The sequence below is a fragment of the Periplaneta americana genome, chromosome 12 (genome assembly GCF_040183065.1).
Source record: "Periplaneta americana isolate PAMFEO1 chromosome 12, P.americana_PAMFEO1_priV1, whole genome shotgun sequence".
Taxonomy (NCBI): Eukaryota; Metazoa; Arthropoda; class Insecta; order Blattodea; family Blattidae; genus Periplaneta; species Periplaneta americana.
Genome location: NC_091128.1, coordinates 47,259,282 through 47,286,626, shown reverse-complemented (window position 1 = coordinate 47,286,626; position 27,345 = coordinate 47,259,282). Strand labels below are relative to the sequence as shown.

At 35.9% G+C, this 27,345-nt stretch overlaps 1 protein-coding gene across 2 annotated transcripts in view; it reads right to left on the bottom strand.

The window, feature by feature from the left end:
- Positions 1–27,345, bottom strand: part of Tsp5D (Tetraspanin 5D) — a 281,290-nt gene that overhangs the window by 11,239 nt on the left and 242,706 nt on the right. For both annotated transcript variants that reach the window (XM_069841262.1, XM_069841263.1), the window contains exons 3-6: positions 24,668–24,859; positions 12,891–13,070; positions 3,807–3,918; positions 1,197–1,321 (exon numbers count right to left, since the gene is read on the bottom strand). In XM_069841262.1, coding sequence (XP_069697363.1) covers positions 1,197–1,321; positions 3,807–3,918; positions 12,891–13,070; positions 24,668–24,859 — 609 coding nt within the window. The remainder of the gene's footprint in view (positions 1–1,196; positions 1,322–3,806; positions 3,919–12,890; positions 13,071–24,667; positions 24,860–27,345) is intronic.

Here is a 27,345-nt window from a genome sequence, read left to right as displayed (position 1 = left end):
TTTCATGTGGTCCCAAAGGAAAAAGTAGAGAGGAGTTAAATCTGGCGACCGTGATGGCTAAGGAATTGTATCACCTCGAGCTATCTACCTTTCCCCGAATGTTTAGTGGAGACGTTCGCTGACTGCAAGAGAAAAGTGTGGGGGTGCGCCATCATGTTGGAACCATATTTGCTGACGTAGTGGCAGTGGCAAATCTTCACATAACTCTACCAGTACCTCTTGCAGGAAGGTCAAGTACCGGTACCTGAGACCCGTTAAGTGGTGCGTGGAACTACTCTTGTAGTGCACACTGGCAAGAGCTCATTGACTCTAGTGAAGAGAGAGATGTGAAATCGATTCGATCTTCAAACTTATTTTGGATCGAAACGATACATTTCCGGACATGGGTTAATAATCAAAATTTTATCTACTTAGTCGACTCTACAACCCGTAGATGTATGTAATAGGAATTATGAAACACCCTGTATAAAGAAGCTAATGAAATATTTTGACATAAATTGATGAAAGTAAAGTGTTATACCAGGATGTGTTGAAATGGTGCACACAGAATGACAATAACAACATCGATGCAGAATATCAGGAAGGAGCTCCATACTAGCTATATACTTCATATGTCAGTATTTGTGTTATCCTGTGAAAATAAGTATTTTTTTGTGATTGTTTCACCAAAAATTTGGACATTATTATCTAACAATAAAATGTGTGTATACTGTAAATAATATAATATTATTGAGAAACACTGGTGCAGAGAACTGTAGAAAAACATTTATGCTTATTCATGGCTAAAGTGCAAATATTAATATGAAATGTAACATTTTCTAAAATTTTCAGCTTCATTGTGTAATGACAAAGCGTTTGTGTTACAATAAATATCAGTGTGACACATAATAGAACAAACATTTTGGATAAATTAATATAAACCTCATATTGAGGGAAGCAGATACCGAGTTTTGTAAAAATTCAATAAATTTATTAATATATTCTAGGAAAATACAAATTCACAATTTTGTTTGAAATGTGTTTACCAATTCCATTCTAAGATTGCAATATATTATAATTTTTACGCATTAAATTTTCATCACGATATAGGTGTATTTTTAAAAACAGCTCTCCTGAAAAAACAGGTTTTTGTAGATAACGAGTTTTGTGAAAACGCCCCTCAATTGTTATTGTACTCACATGGATAAATATCTTACCTGAATGAATGCAACGACTAATCCAACAATGCCAACAATGTGCAGTCTTTCCACAAACCACATCTGGACTTGCTCTGCACAACCTTTCTTGTACCACATGTCTTGATTTCCTTCAAAGCCACAATCTAATAACAAGAAACCATACAATACATGTTTTACAATGAACATCACACATTTCAAACATGAAACATCTAAATCAGAATATAAGCCTATAGTACAGCATTGCTTGACGGTCACTGAATAATTTTGTTGTAAAATTCTTGATACCAGCAGAATAATGTTTTATGATTTATGATACATAGCAAAATACGGTGCTAATAAAATATTATAACCGAAATATTTGATCTCACACTACATGTTCGTATTGCTTTATATATCTTATGGAGTATTTGAAACACAAATGTATTTTGATGAATTTTTTAAAAATATTTTGTATTTGTTGGCCATTGTACTGTACTATTCTTACAAGCAAACGTTCTGATGGGGGCAGATAAAGAAGTTACATTTTTTCTTCAACCATGTCAGTAAGTGCTTATACAAATTTTGGCCACTCGACCGCAATTACGAGGGCTGTTAAAAGAAAAAAAACACAATTTCATTGGACAAATTTATTGAAACAGACACAGCAATTATTGAGCTATTTTTCAACATATTTTCCACCGGAATTGAGACATTTCTCATATCATGGGATCGACAGAGAGAGATGCAGACACAGTCAAATGCTGGTTCCGATCTGAGGCGGCTCACTTCTACGACATAAAAACTGATCCCATGGTATGACAAATGTCTCAATTCCAGTGGGGGATATGTTGACAAATAGCACAACAATTGTTGTATCTGTTTCAATAAATATTTCCATGCAATTGTGCTTTTTTCTATAAACGGCCCAGGGAAAATAACTTTCTGGACGGCCTCGTAATTACGGTTGTGACCAAAATTTGTACAAGCATAACATAATCAGGAACATTAAATCCAGACGTTTGAGATGGGCAGGACATTTAGCACGTATGAGCGAATCCAGAAATGCATATAGAGTGTTAGTTGAGAGGCCGGAGGAAATAAGACCTTTGGGAAGGCCGAGACGTAAATGGGAGGATACTATTGAAATGTATTTTAGGGAGGTGGGATATGATTATAGAGACTGGATTAACCTTGCTCAGGATAGGGACCGATGGCGGGTTTATGTGAGGGTGGCAATGAACCTCCAGGTTCCTTAAAAGCCCTAAGTATTGTTGTTGTTGTTATTATTATTATTATTATTATTATTATTATTATTATTATTATTATTATTACTATTACTATTACTATTACTATTACTATTACTATCATCATCATCATCATCATCATCATATTAGAGTGTTTGATTAATATAAAATATGTTAAAAAAGGAAGTGAATCATATTTTTCTTCTATTTGTGTTTATTGGATTTGTGTTACCTCATCAGTCATCATTTTATTTATATTTATTTCTACCAATTGTTACCTAATTACTTTAATTTATCAATAATATTACTCTTCACCAAAGAGAACATGGTTGTATTGAAGGCTAGTAATGTTATAAAATAAATAAACATTATGTTCCTCAGTTTAAGATTCCGCGTTTTATTGATTATTTTATCCACTTTCCGTAATAGTAAATAATTCTGTGTGTTATTTTAAGTGTTTTAGGCAGCGCTTCATGGAGCCCGTTTCTTTCTATCTTCTTTTTTACTTAGCTGCAGTGTTTAACGTTTACCCCATTTATTAGCTCTTAGTATTATAAATTATTTTATCAATTTTATTTCGTCTGTCTTATATAACAACACTGAAAGTTAAATAGGCCTTTCATACAAAATAACTCCGCAAATAGTTGTAATCACGCAAATGAAATTCGCAACCGCCATTTTGCAACAAAGAGAAGCACTTTTTCCTCGTCGATTGGCAAAGCGAAAGCGCTTTACTACAACGCTTTTAAAACACGCTTGGTTTCACTTTCGAAGTACGTTCTAAAATCGACTCAATCTATCTAAATTTTAAATCTGCCGCCACAAATTTGGACTATTTACTGTACTCGGTTCAACCGAATAATGACGTCACTGTAACTTCTCCGAACCTAACCGCTCCGTCCCCAGCCCTAATTTTGCCCACTCTTGCATGTTCGTATTTATAGTCGCGACGCTGTTATTCCCGGCGTGACTCCTCCTCTTTGCTTACGTCTTAGGAAGTGAAGGCTCTATAAAGTCTAGGTAGGTAGTATCGTTCGCCATTTTTGTTCTTTCGTTGCCGAGCTACCATACGAGGAATCTATTTGCCACACCGTTAAACATTATCATGTCGTAGCTCCTATGATAATAAATCAAACGCACTGTAATTCAGCAAATAATTGAGGGTTAAATAACGCCTTCGTGTGCTTTCTGCGAAGGCCAACGAAAGAGCCAAAATGGCGGGCGATTATATTAAGTATTTATCGAGCCTTAAGAAATGAATAACGTCTTCATAAGCGAATCACAAGACGCACACGTTTAAATGTAGCCTACCTGCAACCGGATTGGCTGCCGGAAATTAGAGCGACGGGACAATACCTGTCATAATTAATATTTCACTCTACTGACAAAATTCATGTTACTTTACCTGTGTTGTTTGCATACTCTGGCATGCAGCACGAACTTGGCACATTTCTCTTTCCTGGCCAAGCGTCTATCTGGTACCAGTCTTCATAGTTCGTCACTCCACAACAATGGAACTGGGGATGAAGAAAAAAATTAACATCATTTTTATTCCTTGATTTTAACATTATAACGTTAAGCAACAATTTTTCTGTTGCTTTAATAACGCTGTATGAATTACGCAGTTATCTGGCGTCGTGTTAGTGGCACTGGTGTTTGCGAGATGATGCTGAGGATTTGCCATAAGATTGTCCGACATTTTTCTTACAGCTGTGGAAAAGCCTACCAGATAATCTGCGCAAGCAGGATTCGAGCCCCAACAGAGCGTAGCTTCAGAGCAAGAGTCCAGTTCTTTAACCCCCGAGTTCCGTCGATCTAAAGAGATAGGTAAGTTTTAACTGAATTAATAGAATTGTGATTGACAGAAAAGTGAAGCCCAAGATGTTACGATACCAGGGCTTTAGTATGATTATTTTATATTTTGACTTCTACTAAGTAAGACTACATAGGTTAAGGGTGTTTGAGAATAAATTGCTTAGGAAAATATTTGGGGCTAAGAGGGATGAAGTTACACGGAACTGCACGCATTGTATTCTTCACCTGACATAATTAGGAACACTAAATCCAGACGTTTGAGATGGGCAGGGCATGTAGCACGTATGGGCGAATCCAGAAATGCATTTAGAGTGTTAGTTGGGAGGCCGGAGGGAAAAAGACCTTTGGAGAGGCCGAGACGTAGATGGGAGGAAAATATTAAAATGGATTTGAGGGAGGTGGGATGTGATGCTGGAGACTGGATTGATCTTGCTCAGGATAGGGACCAATGGCGGGCTTATGTGAGGGCGGCAATGAACCTCCGGGTTCCTGAAAAGCCAGTAAGTAAGTAAGTAAGTAAGTAAGTAAGTACTAAGTAACACTTTTTTTAATCCAATAATGGTGGGTACTTGAAGACTTAAACTTACTATTTTAATATTAATTTCATTTCTGAAAGATTCCTCAATTTTACCAATACAGTGAAACTTCGTCATATCACGCCTCGGTATTCCGCAGGTGTTATCATGTTCCCCAATATTTACGGATTTTATGTAGGCCTACAATAGGTCATTGTGATCAAACAGTATCTACATTTTTCTGAGTTCTATTTTCCAACCTTTATTATTCTTTGTATTTGACACTTGCTGAATGTAATGCAAATCCCATTATTTATCTGAACACAAGCATGCTTAAACTTGGTGTCTTTGTACGTTCTTAACCTCTTTACTGGATCTGACGCCGTGGTGTGTTACATGTTTGCTTAGTCATAATGGGTTTGCCGCAAATACATATGCGTCAGTGGAAGAAGCATTATTGTGGTATTACCACAGTCTAGTATATACAGTCATGAAGCTCAATATGTAGTAAATATGCATCCATAGATACTTGCTAACCGCTAGGATCGCTACTATCGCCTCATTACAGAAGATGAGAAATAGTACCTGCACAGTCTATTGTTCCTAGTACCCTCATAAACTCAAGCTTCGTGACTGTATATATTAGACTGTGGTATTACCAACTGAGAGACCAAATAAGCGTAACAAGTGTACACAGTTAAGAGGTTCAATTTGACCGCACAGCAGGGGCGGCTCGTCCATTAGAGCTGCGGAGCTGCAGCACTCCCTGCCTTGACAGGAAAATAAAAATAATATTTATTTTAATTTTTAGGAGAATTGTTACAGTTTTTATTGGTAAATTGCTTTATATTTCATCTGGCCGGGAATATGTACTATTATCTTATGCATAATCATTTTGCGCGTCAACTGTATTGGAATTGACACTGCATTCAAAGTCGTCCTGGGATCTGCAAGGTGGTCAGCTCATAGAGAGTGTGTCTTGCTTGGTCAGGGGGTAGAGAGGTGAAGGGGAGCAGAGGAAAACTGCCGCTGTTTAAAACCCATATTTCGCTGCAGTGGCTTGCAGAGCCAGACAACAAGGGATCTTTCCTCTCCTCCCACACCGCTATTGTAATGCTGCGTCAAATGGATTCTCTATTCCCTTGAAACTTAATGACAAAATTTTTCTTTTCTTTTCACATACTTATTGTTGTAGAATCTTATCGAGTTAATATAACGAAATTAATATTCTCTTTTGCCTTATTATTACGTATATATCCAGCCTCCAGCAGAACCTAATATTTGCCTTAACTCAAAATGATTGCACGAGTAGAATCCTTTTGATATAGCACATAAACTACGAAAGATACTTCTTTTCCAGTTTTAGAAAATTGTTGACCATCAGTATATCTGAGTGTTGCTTTGGTGTGACGTCTTAATACCGTAACTTAACCAGTGCAAATGTGCAAGCATGAGTGTGTGTGAATTACAGAATATTAATTTTATTTTTCCCTTGCGGAGAATACAGTATTGATGTAATGGAGTGAAATTAAAGGGTCGTCCGTTACCCGACTTAAATCTTACTTAAGCTTCATCCAGCCGAAATAGTGCATATATGTAAGGAAGTATAACAATGAAATTTACGCTAAGCATTTGTGGTTACGTGGATGTGAACAAAAAAATCTGTATTTTGTTTTCCTTGCCTCCTCTTCGGTGGTGATACTGCATGGACTAGGAGTGGTGTGACAGATTTAGGGCATTTGCCCCTAAAAAACAAAATGCACGAATCTTCGCAGTCTCACCTGAAAAATGTTGTTTCATTGGCTATGTTACGCAACTCATACTGCTGTGCAATTAAGTGAAACGAAAAGAACAAACATTCTCAAACATAATCAAGAAATGAGAAAAAATCGTGAAATTATTTAAAAAAAAATTGATTGTATCAAATTTTGTGGCCAATATGAACTTCCCCTTAGGGGACATGATGAAAAAACGATTCGAAGAACCCTGATGTGTTTCGTGGGTTGCTACAATTCGTGAGTAATCTAAACGAGCCTCTCAAAAATCATTTGGAACATGTCACTGTTTAAAGTTATTCTAAGACGATTCAGAATGAACTGGTAGATTGTTAGTTGAGTGTCTGCCGATCTGAAATTCAGACTGAAATCGATGGTATTAGTTTTTCTTAAGGATTAGCAAATGGTCCTAAAGACATCTCCCAACTAAGTCAGGAAGTTTTGGTTTTTTGATATGTAGTGCATTTATTTTTGTCCTATACTTATTAGTAATGGTAGTCTATCAAGAAGTGAAATTTGTATGTACCGAAATCTACTGCAGCTCTCCCAATCCACAAGTTCACGAGCCGCCACTGCCGCACAGTAGGCCTATTTAGAAAGTATAAGTGATAGTATGGATGAGCTTTCAAATTTTGACTTCCAGGAAGGCCTAAAAGGAGATGACTAGAGACCATAATGGGCTAGTCAGGCCCAATACTTCCACGTCGATAATTATGATGATGATGATGATTATGATGATGATGATGACGATGATGATGATGATGATGATGATGACGACGACGACGACCAGGTGCGTCTACACTATCTTGCCAGCATCGAGTAATTTTTTTTTTTTTCGTTGTTGGTAACTCTATAGCATCTATTAGATGCTTTATGGGTGTGCTAACAGATGGAGTTACATGTCAACAATGTGACGCTGAAACGTGTGTCCAGGTTACTGCCCAGCGACAGTCCCGATGTATTTTTATATTGTGATGATTGGTTAATTAATATTAACCCGACACACTCACAATCACACTCACATTCATACAAATTTCCAGACTCTAGACACCCGGGAATCTAACCCGGGATGTCCTGATCTGGAAGCCAGCATGCTGACCAACAGACCACGGAGGCAGTCAAATTGAGTCATATGATTTAAAAAACATTCACAACATAGCCTAATGTTATGAATCGACGAATATACAAAGGAAAGACGGATTAACATTTACTATCTTTTTTTTTAGTAGGTTATTTTACGACGTTTTATCAACATCTTAGATTATTTAGCGTCTGAATGAGATGAAGGTGATAATGCCAGTAAAATGAGTCCGGGGTCCAGCACCGAAAATTACCCAGCATTTGCTCATATTGGGTTGAGGGAAACCCCTCCCCCCAAAAACCTCAACCAGGTAACTTGCCCCGACCGGGAACCGAACCCGGGCCACCTGTTTTCGCGGTCAGACGCGCTAACCGCTACTCCACATTTGCTATCAGCTGTGCCAAAGTTCTTCAGGTGACCGCTTTTGAAACAGGACTGACACATGCGATAAAAAGTGGATCGTCTTTTTATGCAACCCAACGAAAGACAGCAGTCTGTACTCCGTAATCAAGCACAATTCGTCTTTCGATAAAACGATCTGGGCAAAAAGACTATCTCGTGAGTTTAGTGCCATTTCGAAAGTAGGCCTACCTATGTGGCCGGGAGGAAAAAGGTCTTAAGTAAAAATTTTATACTTTTCAGGAAAGCAGTAGAAAGATTGAAATTGATGTCAATTATAGAGTTTTTTTAATTAAGAGGTTTTCCTGGATATTATTTGTTTATATTTCTTCTAAAATAGATAATGTTGCTCATTTAACAATTTTCTTGATTATTTCCAAAAATAGCCGCACTTAAGCCCTTTTAAGACTAGAATCCAAACTGAGTAGAAGGGACTATTAAACATAAGACCTTTTTCATGCCAAAATAAATGAGAAATGTAAATTATTAGGAATACAAAATGGGTCTTAAACAATTAAAGGACTGTTTACCCTGGTGCTTAAAGTTTTAAAAGGAAAGGGCATCAGTATGTGATAAAATGGCTAAAATACAAGTTAGACCTTTTTAATAGGGAAGTATGGAAAGTAAACATGTGATGGTTTGTAAGGAATAAAGTATTAAATATTCTTAAGCCCTTTATTCTGTGTGTGCTCGGTTCAAAAGTACATACTTAGGACATTTGGTAACGCTCTATAAATCCAGTCAGGAGTCTTATTTGACTTTAGCCGTTTTACCAGATTGTAGAGAATTGTTTCCGCTTTCAGAATATAGGCCTATAAAAATCTCATTTTCACAAAAAATTGACTTAAGACCTTTTTCCTCCCGGCCATAGCTATAACAAAGTCACTTGTTCCGGATGACCAGATCGTTGGCGTCAAACGTATCCTGAACAACGCAATCGTAAATCGATTTTCTACCAGTCTTCAGTCAGCTGCAAGCATGTTCTTTACCCTTCGGCTGTCTTTTACATTTAACACAATCCAAGATACAAGAAAGGTCTTTATCTCATTCAGTCTACAAACCCAGACATTGTACCTTTCGACGACAGTTCATTCTAGTTTATGGCTTATTTTCTGCATCAATAGCACTTCATTAATCTTTATTAGATCAATATGGAATTACACGAGCTTTCTTATCTCCAAGTATAAAGAACCTTGCCAGCGAGAATTTTAACTACTAGTAGGTTTACCGACAGAAAGACGCCAGACTTTAATCTAAAATAATGAATTTTATTTCGTAGACCGATATTGTTGGTTTTTTAATTTGTTGTTAAATAAATGTTATGTTCATGTCCAAGTACCTTTAAATAAACCTAGTATTAAACTCAAGAGTTATAATTGCTGCTATGGTACAATTTTATTGCCTCATAAAATCTGTATAAGTAATAAAATTTAACAAAGAGAACAGGACTTCATTCCACACATAGAGCCATGTAGATGTTATTTAACGTTTTCTATTTCAAATTCAGCCAGCTTAACGAGTAAGGATAGTCTTCAGTCGTTTGCTGGTTTTCAAATACCTGCACTTCTTTAAACAAAAGGAGCAAGTTCTGTACACAATGTTTATCATATCAGCAAAAAATATACATCCATGACGCGCAATTTACGCCCACGTGCATCAACGTCGGTTAGTGTAACCACTAGCTAAAATTGTCACCTAACCCCTGGTTAAGCAATTTTACGGTGGATCGACCTCGGTTACGACTTAAATAGAAGGTTAACCACAGTAATCTCTAACCGGCCATATTCGAGCGGTTAAAGGAGATAACCAGTGATTAGTAGAGCAAGTAAAGCAAAATGGCGGCCAGAGCCACAAATGTTTATTTCGAAGTCGATTATTGTTGTACAGTACTTGAATTACTTGGCTAGAGCGTGAGCGTGAAGTTTCTTTAGTGGCAAGAGAGAATTCTTACGAGGAATGGTTGACAGAAAATTCCAGGAAGGATGTCGTTTATTAAAATCTACAAATGGCTCACTTGAAATAACACAAAAACAGTCATATTTCTTCTATTGATCGGCTGCTTATATTACGATTCTATATAACTTATTTTTCTATATTTTAAGAGGGAATACTTGAATATCTCTTTCTCTATGTCACTGGCTGAACAAAGAGAGGTTATGGATGGATCTTAGGATAATGAACAGTAACCTGGTGTAAATGACGTCCTGGATCGTACACACATTCCTACTAATCTTCTACATCCTTTTCCTTTGTGGATATTCCTTCTTTTTTATATAATATATTTAAATATAGTAAGTAAGTCTATGATACTTTAACCTCATATTGGAATATAATCATTTTTGCATTCAATTTTCTATTTTGTACGATTTTAACCTAACAGCACTGAAAAACAAAGAAATGCAACTCGCAAATATAACAGTGCCCAAAGGCAAACAAATGCAACGCGAAAATGTAGGCTACGTTCATTTCGATGTAGAACGGAGTGAGCGCAGTCGTTTTTAGACGTTGACTATTATCTTTGCAGCGGTATGGATGCTTTCCTTTTGTCATTTTGTAGAAACAGTGTACCATCATAGACTTTACTCTGGTTAAATGAGGTGTCAGTTAACCATGTTTAAGTAATCGGTGATTATGAATGGTGCACAGAAATTACATTTTAACCACCGTTACTGTTTAACCGTCGTTTCGTAATCTATGATTACCGCGTTTTAACCGATGTTGATGCACTTCGTCATTAGTCTCTCATGGCGCAGTGCATCAACATCGGTTAAAAACGCAGTAATCATAGATTATGAAACGACGGTTAAACAGTAACTGTGATTAAAATGTAATTTTTGTGCACCATTCATAATCACCGATTACTTAAACATGGCTAGCTGACACATCATTTAACCATGGTCTATGATAGTAGACTGTTTCTACAAAATGACTAAAGAAAAGCATCCATTCCGCTGCAAAGATAATAGTCAACGTCTAAAAACGACTGCGCTCACGACGTTCTACATAGAAATGAACGTGTCCTACATTTTCGCGCTGCATTTGTTTGCCTTTCGGCGCTGTTTGCGAGTTGCATTTATTTGTTTTTCAGTGCTGTTAGGTTAAAATTGTACAAATTAGAAAATTGAATTCAAAAATGATTATATCCCATTGTGAGGTTGAAGTATCGATAGACTTACTGTCTAGATTTAAATATATTATATAAAAAAGAAGAAATATCATAAAGGAAAAGGATGCAGAAGATTAATAGGAATGTGTGTACGATCCAGGACCCCATTTACACCAGGGAACTTCATTATTCTAAGATCCATCCATAACCTCTCTTTGTTCAGCCAGTGACATAGAGAAAGAGATATTCGAGTATTCCCTCTTAAAATACAGAAAATAACAGTTATATAGAATCGCCGATCCATAGGAGAAATATGACTTTTTGTGTTATTTCAAGTGATCCATTTGTATATTTTGATAAACGAAATTCGTCCTGAAATTTTCTGTCATCTAATTCCTCGTAAAGATTCTTTCTTTCCACTCAAGAAACTTCACGTTCACGCTCTATCCAAGTAATTCAAGTACTGTACAATAATAATCTTCTTTGAAATAAAGATCTGTGGCTCTGGCCGCCATTTTGCTTTACTTGCTCTACTAATCTCTGGTTATCTCCTTTAACCTCTCGAATATGGCCGGTTACTGTGGTTAACCTCCTATTTAGGCCCGTAACACACTTGAAGAGTTTTCGCTAGCGAGAAATGTGTTGCGAGAAAGAGGCGAAGAGCCTTCCTCCACACACTTGGCGAGTTTTCGCTATTACAGATCACACCTCGCTATGATCATCTATGCACTGCCTTCATGCAGAAAGCATTTTTCAGATTATAGTAATGACTCGTTGGGGGAAATATTATAGGTTATGTATTTACGTATATTGTCGTACTTAAATATGTAACCTGTAAATATATTTGCGTACTTTACAAATTACGTACGAACGCTATGCTGAATCTGAGTATTCAGATGATGAGGAAATGGAGTTACATGCACATATTTTGTTCATGAAAAGAATTAGGGCTAAAATTAAAGCCAGAAATATCTGAAAATCACATTGTATCTTACGAAAATAAGGGCGAGTTTTGATCACTGGTTTCGATTTGAATGATGATACGTTTAGGCGTTATTTCAGGTTCAATGCACCACAGTTTCTTTTTGCCATTCATGATATAATAGAGAATTCTTTGCTATATTCTGATTAAAATTACGTAAACTGTTAAGACATATAAATACATTATTTCAAATGTTTAATCAATAGTATTAAATCTCATCAAAATAAAATACAGCCCTATTTATTTTCAGATAATCTGATATTTGTCTCCAGATTTCTTCTTTAAGTTTCGTGTTTTTATAGTTTTCATCCCGTGTATCATATAAATAGGCCTACGGCTAACATCGTACAAGTTCGATAAGTTTCTGACTGCAATTATCAGCCATCTTCCTCATTTTCAAATAAAAACAATACAATTCATCGCCACCTGTGATATCTTTTTCTATATTCAATCGTCATGAAGAGTATAAATGTCAAACACATTTGATAAATGTGTCAAGAAAATTCGCTGAGCTACAGATTCCAGCGAGAAACTCGCGCGAGGTTTTTGCCTCGAACGAGAATCTCTTCCAGTGTGTGGACGTCTATTTGAATCCATATTATCAATTTTTTTTATTTTCTCGCAACACATTTCTCGCTGGCGAAAACTCTGCAAGTGTGTTACGGGCCTTAAGTTGTAACCGAGGTAGATCCACTGTAAAAATGCTTAACCAGGGGTTAGGTGACAATTTTAACCGGGGTTACATTAACCGACGTTGATGCACGTATTTTAAAATACTTTTGCTTGGTCTTAAACAGTAGAATGAATTAATCATACCTCCTTATGAATATGGGTCCAAATAGCCTCAAGACTATTGCTCTCTGTCGTGTTGTAATGCACTCTGATGCCTTCAGTCAGTTCTTCTCTTAGAGTGCTGCCAAGATTCTCACGGAAAACAAAGGCAAGCGTTGCAAACAGGAACTCCACCACGAACATGAAGATGACCAGACTGAAGTACTGCAATATAGATCAGTTAAAGAGATTAGCAAAACATCGACAGTATTTTGAAAGATATGGAAGAACCAGTTACTGATTCTGGAATGAAATAATTGAAGACCTAACATTGTAAATGTGCTAAGTATCATATTTTCAAATTTTATTTTATTCAATTTAATGGAAAAACATCCATATGAGAATATCATACTAAATTGTCTTTGTCGTAGTTCAACCACAGTCTAGTATACAGGGTGATTCAGACCATCCGTAACAGTCCTTTATTTCGGAAATTAGTGCATGAAAATTTTCGAGACAAAAATATTTATAACTAAACCACATGTGAACTTTCACTTGAGCTTGATTTCATCAATCAGCTCTGACAGGAAGTAGGGTCAGTGGCGTATCACTTTAAAATTTCAAATGGGAGTCGGGGTCAAATAAGTTAGGCCTACCATTTGATAGAGCTCTTCAAAACAAACAACTTTCATACGAAACGTTTTTATTAATTCCTACTCTTCCAATGAGAAAACGTACGAAAATGCAATAGGTGATTTGAACCACTCGTGTCATTAATTTCGGAAAATAGTGCACGAACATTTTCGAGACAAAAATATTAATAACTAAACCACATGTGAACTTCCACTTGAGCTTGATTTCATCGGTCAGCTCTAACAGGAAGTAGGGTCAGTGGCGTATTACTTTAAAATTTCAAATGGGAGTCTGGTCCAATAGGGTACCATTTGATAGAGCTCTTCAAAACAAACAACTTTCATAGGAAACGTTTTTATTAATTCCTACTCTTTCAATGAGAAAACGTACGAAAAGGCAATGTCATCAATATTGAGAAATGTTACAAGACAAAAATGTAAACAAGACAATTAATGTTGACATGTTACTGAAAGGCTTAACAATTCCATTCATTTTTTTTTTTTTTTATAAATTTTCAAACTATCTGTCGTTCTGAGCAGCACACACCTGTACTCTTCTTCTAACACTGTCAATGACTCCTAATACTTCAGCGTGGTCAAGTGACTGGCAGAGTAGGAATTAATAAAAACGTTTCCTATGAAAGTTGTTTGTTTTGAAGAGCTCTGTCAAATGGTACCTTATTTGGCCCGACTCCCATTCGAAATTTTAAAGTAATACGCCACTGACCCTACTTCCTGTTAGAGCTGATTGATGAAATCAAGTTTTAGTGAAAGTTCACATGTGGTTTAGTTATAAATATTTCTATTTCGAAAATTTTCATGCACTAGTTTCCGAAATAAATGACTTACGGGTGATCCGAATCACCCATTGATTTTACCTACGTTTTCTCATTGAAAGAGTAGAAATTGGTAAAAACGTTTCCTATGAAAGTTGTTTGTTTTGAAGAGTTCTATCAAATGGTACCTTATTAAATAAGGTTTAGTCATAAATATTTTTGTCTCGAAATTTTTAATGCACTAGTTTCCGAAATAAATTACTGTTACGGGTGGCCTGAATCACCCTGTATAGTCACGAAGCTCGAGTTGTGAGGGTGCTAGGAACAATTGACTGTGCCGGTACTATTTCGCATTGTCTGTAATGAGCAGAGCAGTGTATATTAGAGAGTACCGCATTCTCGACGGCGGCAGCCATATTTACTCCTTGCTCGGCACAGAAGCGTAAGCAGTAATGCTAGAACAATGGTAATTAAAGGCGATGTCATACATGTTGTTGTGGTTTATTGTACACAGGAGACAAGGATTAATAAACATTATTGTCATAGTGAAATGACTCATGGGAGATAACACTTTATTATTTATGTTATGTCCATTTCAATAGGGATAACATCAACAATTTTCTAATGCAACTCTCACACCAACATTTCGACCGCCACATTTAGCAAATTTTTGTCGTGCATTTGCTATAACAGACAATTTTCTTAACAATAAATATATTCTAGTTATAAAATAGTGATAAGACTTTTTCAAATATATTATAACGAATTGAGAACGTATGAGTTGAAGTGTTAATGAATAAAGACTTCAAATCCTTTAGTGTCAATATATTTTCTACCAACGTTTCACATTTTTCTGCATTTAGAATTATATCAAACACGAATTATAAGGGTATACTTGACATTTCCATGTACGACTTGAGAGTCACTAATATGCTAATAAAATTTACAGATTCATCCCTGTTATCAGTTATTAAATATGAAATACAGTTTTTACAAATATTATATAACTTATTTTGTTTTATTTTGAACAATACTGATCCCAACAAATAGTAAAGAGCTTGTTGTTCACTCAAGTCAATATTTCCATTTTCAGTCAAATTAAAATTTAGCCTATATCAATTTCTTTTGCTCAGATTCATCTTCACTAGACCTTTCTGTTTCGGGTTTACTTACATCTATACCTAGAAACTCAACTAATTGTTCAGAATCGCAAACTTCCCCAAAGGTCTTTTTCCCTCCGGCTTCCCAACAATACTCTATATAGATTTCTGGATTCGTCCATACATGCTACATGCCCTGCTCATCTCAAACGTCTGGATTTAATCTTCCTAATTATGTCAGGTGAAGAATACAATGCGTGCAGTTCTGCGTTGTGTAACTTTCTCCATTCTCCTGTAACTTCATCCCTCTTAGCCACAAATATTTTCCTAAGAACCTTATTCTCAAGCACTCTTAATCTCTGTTCCTCAAAGTGAGAGTTCAAGTTTCACAACCACTTTACTTGCTTCAGTAAAGTTCCCGTGTTTTCCCTAATAGTTTGTGTATTTTCTCCTAATATATTCATGTCACCCGCATAGACAATAAGCTGTAATGCTAATTCAGTACAACAGCAATTGATTACACATTGATTAACTGCACAACAACATGGCATTCTTCATGATAACGATGGAAAATCACACTAGAAACCTGTGTTCCTACGCAAGTCTTACGGTGTACTGAGTCTCCGCAGGAGTAAATATGGCCGCCGCGTCGGCATTTGTCGGATCAAAAGAATGCGGTACTCTCCAATATACACTGCTCTGGTAATGAGGCGATATCAGCGATCCTAGTGGTTAGCAACTATCTATGGATGCACATTTACTATGTATTGAGCTTCGTGACTGTATATACTAGACTGTGGTTCGACTGTAAGTGACTCATTCGTACGCCAAAAGATGGTGTTGTAGATATCTCAACAAGCATCGAGCTGTGCGTTTTTCGTCAGTGTCTCAGAAAGTTGCTTTTAGTACTTACCACATTTAGAATGTTAGTTCCTCAATTAGCTACAATATAGAGACTTTCCTTGTGCAATTGCCTTCACACAGCAGATACAATCTTTATCCTTAACTGGTGAGTGAATCATTTCAGGTAATTATGAACTGACTCACTAGTTGCGCACCCGAGAAGTGGAAATTCCGGTAAACTGCAACATTTCTGGTGAATGAGGTGACTATGGGTAATTTTCTAGGATTACCTCAGCTTCTCCTTCAATTTGTATTGTACCATTTCTTTGTTATAGCAATTTTATTCTACCATTTTCATCCTTGAAAAATAAGAATCTCCCGATATTTCATAGTAAAAATTTACGCTCGTTCAAAGAAGTTCAGAATGTATAGGGTGACCAGATTCACATCGATAGAAAAGAGGACACAAAGCTTCAAAAAGTAGGACATTGTTCGAAAAAAGAGGACAGAATACTTAGATTTAGGCTTATTTATTTATTTATTTATTTATTCTGGTGTAGTTAAGGCCATCAGGCCTTCTCTTCCACAACTTACAAGGAGAGGACACGCTCTGTATACCACCGAATTAAATCAGATTTTGTGACATGAAAGTACAAGACACACTGTTTAAAGTCATACCTGGTATGGGTGGCCAATGACCCCTCGTTTTGGAAATATTGGCAATTGTTTATGACATACTTCCATTAGTTGCCTAATAGGGAAGCATTAGACTGTGTAAGGGCGTAGGTCATGTGGTTGGATGCTGAGTTGTCATCCAGGCAACCCGAGTTTGAATCCTAATGCCTTCATTTTTTAAAGCTTATTATTATTATTATTATTATTATTATCATAATTACAATTATTATTATTATTATTATTATTATTATTATTATTATTATTTTTATTATTTTTATTCACTTTCAGTTGTAAGTTCTTATATTCAAAGCCATGTTGAAATATGCGTGGTATGCATCAAAATTGATCAACGAACCAGAAGTGTTTGTGAATGTGAAGGATATTTGTTTCGCAGCAGAAGTGAGGAAAAATGTGTGTGACTGTGGACAACCTTCTTTCATTTGCTGTGCATGATGCAGGAAATATGTATGTTTTTTGTGTTTTTATGACATCATAATGAATCGGGTACAAAATGAAATGGAATAGCTGCTACAGAAATAGAACAGACGCCAGTGACACATCTTACCTTCTTACGTGAGCAGTATTTCATTGTTTATCCTTTACAATACAATGTTGGTTAATTATTAATTTGTTTAAAACATGATGAAGCATTCAATACATTGAGAAATATGATATAGGCTAGGTATGTAAATAGATAACTGTGATCACAATATTAATCGTTATTTAAAAAAATATAGAACCAGTTAAGATTCGAACTCAGGTTGCCTGGATAACAACTCAGCATCCTACCATATGGGCTACGCTGTTACGCAAGCTAATGCTTCCCTATTGAGCACCTAACGGACGTATGTCACAAACAATAGCAAATATTTCCAAAACGAGGAGTCATTGGCCACCCATATCAGGTATGACTTTAATCAGTACGTCTTGTACTTTAATCTCACACAATCTTATTCCATTCGGTGATATACAGAGCGTGTCGTCTCCTTGTTAGACAATAAATTAGATCAATATCTATTTTCTTACAAAATATTTACGGTACAGATTTAGACTTCTATCATACTTAAAAGTACTGTATGTTAATATTACAAAATAATTATGATAAAACTTGATAATAATCATTTTACAGTTAGCTACATATGGAAGTTAAGGGAACTATAATTATTAAAGAGTACAGAAAATATCTATATAGATTTAGGCTTAGGCCTATATTATACTTAAAATTATGTCAATATCTATTTTATTAGCCTACAGCACACCTATAATAAAACTTAATAATATAAAATGATTTTACAGTTAACTACATATGAAATTCAAGAGAACTATAATTATTATCAAAATACATAAAAAGACCGCACAAAATGTGAATGTAATATTGCTTTGTAAGCAAAGAGAGTGATAACCTTTGGCAAAGAGTATATTCCGTCGATGCTGCTGCCATCTACAGACAAACTACTTGAAAAAGGCGTTAAATCAGATAATTTCAAAAATATCAGGGATAAGTACAAGTTACGAAAAGGAGGAATTTCTTGATTTTTTAATAATCCGCCGGGACTCCGGACAGAGGCCTAAAAAGGAGGACATGTCCGGACAAAAGAGGGCGTCTGGTCACCTTAAGAAAGTACGGTACTGGGCTTCATTCTCGCTACAATACTGGTCTTTTAAACATTTTACATAATTAATTTAAAGTGAATTTCATACAATATATTTGTCAGAACAGACGATTCTAGTTTCTGTCTATAAGATATTAAACCCTCTACTTAGACGTGTTTTATCAGAATTTTTACAAACTTGAACTACCCTCAATTTGCACAGAGAAAGCATAAGATAATTGGTTAGAGCTGGAATTGTGCTCATATCTTTATTATGTTTGCCATTATATATATATATATATATATATATATATATATGTATATATGTATATATATGATCCAACATTGAAACGCAGTCAAAAGAAAAAATCCTTTCTCAAAGAAAGTAAAGATAATAGATATTTTTGTCACACATTTATAGCGCCCAGGAATGAGAGAATTTCAGTTAAAATTTATCGGTCATTTCTGGCACACGTTAAGTTCTATCTTAATAGTCGTAATCCCCCTCTACTAATCCTATCTGTGGAGATAATGAATCATTTCGGCTGATAAGGTGCCTCCACCTCGAATGAAATTCTGCACACTGACGGATTATTAGAGTCCAGGAAGGCGTTAATTAATTTTTTATAAAAACTTTTAAAATATGCTTAAATATTTCCAAATCAAAGTAAAAAAAACAAGCTTGCATTTTTCCGCTATTATAGATACCGCATTACCAATAGATAGGCCTACAAGGGGTTTATTCTTTGTCTGCCAGAAAATACTACATCCAAAGGAAGAATATTTTCTATTATGACCTAGTTCAAGACGAAATCCAGATTAATTGTCGAGGAAAAGAGAACTATGTTAATTGTAGGACAAAATTGTGATACAGAGTGTGATAGTTTATCACAAGGTACTGAATGACCGAAATTTCTTGTGTAAATTAAAATCACATGAAAAATATTCATGGTATGATTGTGATGAAATCGTATGAAACAACAAACTGACGACAAAATAATACAGCAGCGACCTACTTCCGATATGGCTAGTCCCTTGGCCGCACAGTGAAGTATTCTAGTGTGTTTTATGCCAAAATTATGACGAATGTATTTTTTTGTCAAGAAGTTTCCTATTATAATAATTGTAATACTTCAGTTTCCAAATTATTATGTTCCTTATTAAGAGAAAAGCAAGTTGTCTATCGATGCCAGGGATTCTCAAAGTGTGCGTCACGACGTCCTCTTTGTTTATTTTATTGGGTTATTTTACGACTCTTTATCAACGTCTAGGTTATTTAGCGTCTGAATGAAATGAAGGTGATAATGCCGGTGAAATGAATCTGGGGTCCAGCACCGAAAGTTACCCAGCATTTGCTCGTATTCGGTTGAGGGAAAACCCCGGAAAAAACCTCAACCAGGTAATTTGCTCCGACCAGGATTCGAACCCGGGCCACCTGGTTTCGCGGCCAGACGTGCTGACCGTTACTCCACAGGTGTGGGCCGTCCTCTTTGTCTGGAGAGTAGCGGTTATAAGGGAAAACTAGAATTTATAACATTAAGTGAAACACAACATGTACATTTTCAGTACGTGTAACATATTTATTTTATTCTGATTTTGTATTTTTATATTTAAAAGAATATAAGCTAGGAATGTAAATGGCTATTTTTTTAAAAGCAACAAATCGAATTTGAGCCTTTTTAAATTTTGAGTACAGGGACAAGGTTACATATGAAGGGAGGCACGGTCTAAAAAATTTCGACAACTCCTGATCTATCAGAGCCATCTATATACAAAGCCGGAGCATTGAGTCGGCAACACTGTAATTATCTGTCAAGCGGAGACCTACGGTTCAAAAGCACGTGTTTATGTTAATGTCGATTTTCAATGTAAATTAATGTTCTAACAAGTGTGTGTCGATGAAATTATGTTCGCGGTCGTTCCAAACGTTTATTCTTTATGTGCTATAAACTAAGTGCGTATTGGTGATAAAAGCAAGACAACAAATGAAAATGTTTACAGTCTCTGACAATTTTTACGGTTAATGATGACGAAGTTATTTATTTTCATAATTTACATTCTAAATATTAAATATTGTATAAACTACAGTTTTATAATTTTATGTGGTTTGTGGTGTATCAGGATTCTAGTCAAATTGTTGGGTTTCACCTGCTACATATATCAATAAAGTTACGCCGTTGGTTTTCAAATTCATTGCGAACAGCTGTTTTGTGATCCCATAAATGCTGCAGTTTTGTTGAAGATTCGGAATGCCTGTTATACGTCAGAACTACCTATAATTATTTGTAGATGCAAACACTCGCTTTGTTGGTTTTCAAGGTTTGTTTATTAATGTTATTTTTTTTTGTAATAAATTAATTACAAATATGTTTCTTCTCACTTAGTATTTACAGGATTTAAAATTCACTGAGTTTACGCTAATTGACACATACATAACAGATAATGTGTTTTATTACGTATTATAAATCAACCTTCGTGACTGTATATACTAGACTGTAGTATTATTTTGAAGGTATGTTTCTGCAGTTTTCGTAGATCTTTATACTTGGCCTAACTGTATTTACATCCTCATACACTATTAGAATATGTCAATAGTTTTCTCTGTTTATATTATTTTATTTTCATAATTTACATTCTTAGCTCGTTTTCTGTAGGCTAGTTACATTTATTTAAAATTATATTTTAAAAACTTTATAACGAATAATTCAGGATAACAGTATTGTTATGGTGACTGGCCAGGTTCAAACTAAAGCTTGCCTCATAGGCATCTGAAATATTTATAGAAAAGCACGACAGATAATAACACGAGATTAAAATGTATATGATATCCTAGATCTTTCACGTCAGAGGTGAAACAACATAAAGCGGCAAAACATTGTCAATTTACTAGCTACATAATGGTTAATTGACTGGAATAGGGCATTGCGAAAGTGCGTTGTTATTTTATTTATTTTTGGTACAAGTAACATTTTTTTAAGTATTTATTTATTTTGCCTTATACCATCAATTTTTTTAAGTTACAAGTGGCTGTATGCAAGTAGTTGCGCGGTATTCTGAAGCTCAAATAAAATACCATTTCGGATTCCGTAATAAATTACGAACATCAACACACTGAATCTTGATCATATGCACTTACTTTTGTATAAATTAATGTCAAAAATGTACACGTGACAACGAAACCAAAGCTCTAAAACAGTGATGTCAAAGCAAGCGCATTTTTCTGACCTTGACGTCGTGCGCTGGCATCAAGTGCTAAGCATGGAAAGAGGAACGGTTGTGTATATGAATAAGCAGCCTGTTGGATTAAGAAAACCGTGGTGCACAAACTTCAAACGGAACGTGAAATTTTATGTCATTATTTTTATATGGCTTCTTTCTGTTTAATATTATCCATATTGTATGTAAAACAAAAGTACTAATACCAATTTCTTAATATTGCAATTGAGTTTTAAATGTTAATAACATAATAAAGAGTTAAGAAGGAATATTCACAAATTCCATAGTAGTACAACTATACTATGGATGAAACTATACTAAATGGATGAAACACATCATTCATAAAGAAAGTGATATCCCAAAAAAAAGAGTGAGTATGACATGATCAGTTGGAATTGATATTGATGGTACCTTTAGCCTTATAAAAGTAATCAATAAACTAATCAAAACAATGTTACAGTACAAAACAAAGTTACCTAGGTGTTGTATACTGTATGTTTTAAGTGTAACTAATATTACATAACAAAACTCTTATCGCATTATGCTTTTAAGGTGATATTGGTGAGCAATTTCCTGTCATCAGAATATTAAATTATTTTCTCGAAATGTTCTGAAGCTATAGAGCTGACATTTTTACAACACATAGGCATGTATCTTTTGCTTATGATGTAACAGTAGTTGCTTTGTTAATTGATTTCCTTACAAACAATTTCCATGCTAATATTTTCAAAATTTTCAATACACTATCTTCAGTAATACGTATTTACGGTATATTAGATTTACGAAAACATTCTGTAAGGCTACTAAATAAATAGGCCTATATCTGAAAATTTCACTTTTCTATAAAAAAAAGTTGAGAAAATATTTCTTTTGAATAAAAAGAATCAAACTTGTGAAAAATGAGCATTAAAATTAAAACTTACATTATTATAATGCACTTATACTTCTCAGACAACCTAAAAAATTAACATGGATACAGTTTTAGTAAGTTCTCTTCCCTTTATCTATTGAATCAGTGCTGGCCATCCCTGAATATAGCTCGACCAAGCGGCATATACTACCTCTTTCGTCTGTCTCTTTCCTTTCCGCTGTAAAGCGCTCAGGCTCTCCTGAGCTCTAAAGCGCGCGCTTGCTCCTGTGGGCATCAATTGACATGACTGCTGTAAAACGTCAAACGTCATGCTTAATTCGCCTCCGCCCGCCTCCACTCAGCGTTGCCAAACCTACCCATGCTCCGGCTTGTAACTGAATATGGCCCTTGACCTATGCGAAATATAATATAGGCTACACTTATGATTATTAAATTTATTTTACATTTAGCACAAGAGACATAATATGGAAAATGTAATATATAGTAATTTTATTGTTGAGTCCTAACATAATTTTTCTTGAATATGTTGTGATCTGGCTCTGTCCAAGCTAAGGCATAGGATTCACGAACGCCACTCAGATCACCTGTTGGACTTTAACAATCATCTCAAATATACATACGTTGCACAATGGGCTAATGGTGAAATCCAAGAAATCTGCATTACATATTTAGTGGTGTCTATGAAAGAGCACATGCATTATTTCTAAAAAATGGTGGTAACATGCGTGTGAGTTATACTAAATTTGCAGAACTATGTCCTGCTTATGTACATGTACGTTCTCACTGATCAATATATAATTTTAGAGGAACATAGACAAAATGTTAACTCAAGAAGAATAATTCAATCACTGAATAGCTTTGCTTCGAAATGGGTTACGAACTCAGTCGGTGCAGAATAAAGAAGCAGAAGCAAAAACTAAAGAAGAGGGAATGAAGAGGAATAGAAAGCAACAGGTGCGAATGCTGGTCACGAAAGTTAGGCTTGCTCTTTTATTGATGGGGGAAGATGGGAGGATATAATTCATCTGGTTTGCAGACTTTTCGTGTCTTATAATAGACAATGTTAAAGTATTTAAACTGTCAAAGCCACTTTTACACCATACACCGTTATCTGTAGAAAATAACAAACACGGCCAACAAAACATTTTATTCAGTTTTTTCGACCCTGCCAACCAATGCGTATTGTTGTATTGAGATGCACTGAACGAGCGCACATATTCTCTATTTTTCTCCTTATGCTGTCTTTTTAAATCTGGGAGCTCTGGACATGGTCTGCCGTTCTTTATAATGTCGGTCTTCTCTTGAATAGTCCTCCGGGAAAATGGATTTGATAATAAAGTTTCAATAACACACATTTCCGAACTCATTGCAATACTTCAAATTAACGTTTAAGAACTAATAATACATGCAGCAGCTAACATATGCATTCCGCTCATAAAATTACATTACATCGCAAATCACAGCACATTCACTGGTAAAAACTGCTGCCAATCAGTGTTGCCAACTCGATTCTTAAACATCCGCTGTGAAGCCTTGCAGAAGCCGCTAAATTGCTATATTGTCAATGTAAAATTATATTATTTTGCCGCTGTGAGTGCTAAAAATACCCGCTAAATCCCTAGATCAGCAATACAAGTTTCATAAATTTTACCCGCTAAACTAACGCCGAAAAACGCTAGATCTAGCGGGAAAACCGCTGAATTGGCGGCAACACTGCTGCTATCTGTGTAACGTTAAATATAGTCGTTGGTGTAGCTCTCGGACCAGAGCTTCATACAGCATATAACAGAAGCATGTGCGACTGGGACGGATTAGGAGGAAGGCACTTGCGCGCGCATCATATTCTCGCTGTTTCTACGTCTTTCCTGTAGCTCCGAGAAACTAGCAAGTGTTGCGATCTTGCGGTGCGCAACCTGCGGATGGTATTATGCTTAAACATTATTACAAAAATCAAAAGAAATTTTAATGTACGTAATCCCATTTTGAGAAATACACATTCTACAAAAATACTGGACTTGCGCAGCAAGCATAGCATGCCCTGAGAAATCGCCCCTGGAAAGCCAGAGATGCAAGATAAAGATCACATTTCAATTACTTAAAAAATAGACAACACTCACTGTGATGAGCATGCATCTGCTCTGAAACCAGGATCCACAGCAGCCGAAGAAAGCAACGATGAAGATGATGACACCCACCGCAATACAGAGGCTGTCTGCACTGATCATGCTGTACTTGGGCAGCAGCTGTGTGTAGCCTGCGTACGACAACCTCATCCAGATGCCGACGCCCAGAACACCGCAGCCACATAGCTGAAATCAAACAACCTAACGTTATTAATTATTCTAGACTAACTGTAGTAACTTTCGAGGAATATCACTTTTGTTGACGTCGTACAAAATGTTTTCCAATATTGTTTCGAGAAGATTAACTCCATATGTAGATGAAATTATCGGGGATCATTAGTGTGGTTTTAGGCGTAATAGATCAACTACTGACCAGATATTTTGTATTAGACAGATAATGGAGAAAAAGTAGGAGTATAAGGGTACAATGCATCAGTTATTCATAGATTTCAAAAAGGCATTTGACTCGGTTAAGAGAGAACTTTTGTATGATATTCTTATTGAATTTGGTATTCCCAAGAAACTAGTTCGATTAATTACAATGTGTCTCAGTGAAACGTACAGCAGAGTTCGTATAGGTCAATTTCTGTCAGATGCTTTTCCAATTCACTGCGGGCTAAAGCAAGGAGATGCACTATCACCTTTGCTTTTTAACTTTGCTCTGGAGCACACGTCTCCAAAAGCGTACTCGCGAGTAAGCCCCTGAACGGAACCGAAGCCAGTACGTAATGAGCGCGCTCCGCCTCACCCATCCCCACTTGTACTATACTCAATCTTTATGCGCAAACGAAGAGCAGTGGCGGGCTGCCATTATCATTGTGTTGGTCAGAGTGTTCCAAGTTTTACAATGTCTTCTAATCATGGACGTAGTACATTCAAGGGTGAATAGGAAGGGAATTTTTGTTGTGTTAGTGGGGAGAATGTGAAATGCTTAATTTGTTCAAAAATTCTTAAGCGTGTGTTAAAATTCAACATGCGACGACAATACTCGACTCTTCAGAAAGAATATCATACAAATACAGGCATATTGGACATGTGAAAATAATTTATTTTTGGGGCTATCTGTATAACTGTTGATTATACATAATAATCGGTATATTACAATACGTTTACACTCAGTTCCGCATGACAAACATATGTTTTTCGTTTAATTTTAGGTGAAATGCGTAGACCTACAAATATTTTGATAAATATAAAACAAGAAAATACAAACACAAATGACACACGTGTCCTCAGTCTTACGCAAAAAAGCTTCTTTCTAGCTATGTTCTAGCTTAGAATATTGAAAAATCTATGAAGCCCTTTACAGAAGCATCATTTATAAAATCGTGCATACAGGACGTTACTAAAATACTGTGTCCAGGACAAAGTCAAAGTTTAAGAAAATTAAATTGTTTCCAATTACAGATCACATAAGGAATTTCAAGAATATAAATGTAATTGAATCTGAAGTCGAAACCACAATTAACAAGTTTGTATCTTACTCACTTTCATTGGACGAAAGCACAGATAGAAATGACAAAGCTCACGTAGCCAATTTCATCCGAGCAGTTAATGAACATTTTACTGTGTCTGAATGTCTTCTAGATGTAATTACAAAATACAACTGGAGAAGATCTTTCCCAGGCACTGAAAGGCACCATAGAACAGAAGAGGTTGAATTTGCAATGACTTGTGTCAATAGCAACAGACGGGGCGCCAGCTTCATAGTATGTCAAAATAATATACAAACGTATGATATTTCTTATTCTTTTGATATTATTTGTAAACATAAACATACCGTTGCCGCGATCCCCCACTGATCGCTCCCATCTGTTGAGGCACGAGTCTCTTCCACTTCTCTAGCCTTACAGTACACTGTGTTCGGCGGGCAGCATCGAGAGCACGAATAACGATACGCTTTTTGGAGACCTCTGCTCTAGAGTATGCCATTAGGAAAGTCCAGGTTAACAGAGAGGGTTTGAAATTGAACGGGTTACATCAACTGCTTGTCTATGCGGATGACGTGAATATGTTAGGAGAAAATCCACAAACGATTAGTGAAAACACGGGAATTTTACTTGAAGCAAGTAAAGCGATAGGTTTGGAAGCAAATCCCGAAAAGACAAAGTATATGATTATGTCTCGTGACGAGAATATTGTACGAAATGGAAATGTAGACTAACAATTATTGGAGATTTATCCTTCGAAGAGGTGGAAAAATTCAAATATCTGGGAGCAACAGTAACAAATATAAATTGCACTCGGGAGGAAATTAAACACAGAATAAATATGGAAAATGCCTGTATTCATTCGGTTCAGAAGCTTTTGTCATCCAGTCTGCTGTCAAAAAATCTGAAAGTTAGAATTTATAAAACAGTTATATTACCGGTTGTTCTTTATGGTTGTGAAACTTGGACTCTCACTTTGAGAAAGGAATATAGGTTAAGGGTGTTTGAGAATAAGGTGCTTAGGAAAATATTTGGGGCTAAGAGGGATGAAGTTACAGGAGAATGGAGAAAGTTACACAACACAGAACTGGAAACATTGTATTCTTTAAATAATAATAATCCGTGGCGCTACAGCCCGTGAAGGGCCTGGACCGACCAGCCGGCTGCTGGCCTCACGCCCACATGCCAAAGCAGAGGTGGATGATCATCCAATCAGAATGGAGGTATCGTGTGATTAGCACG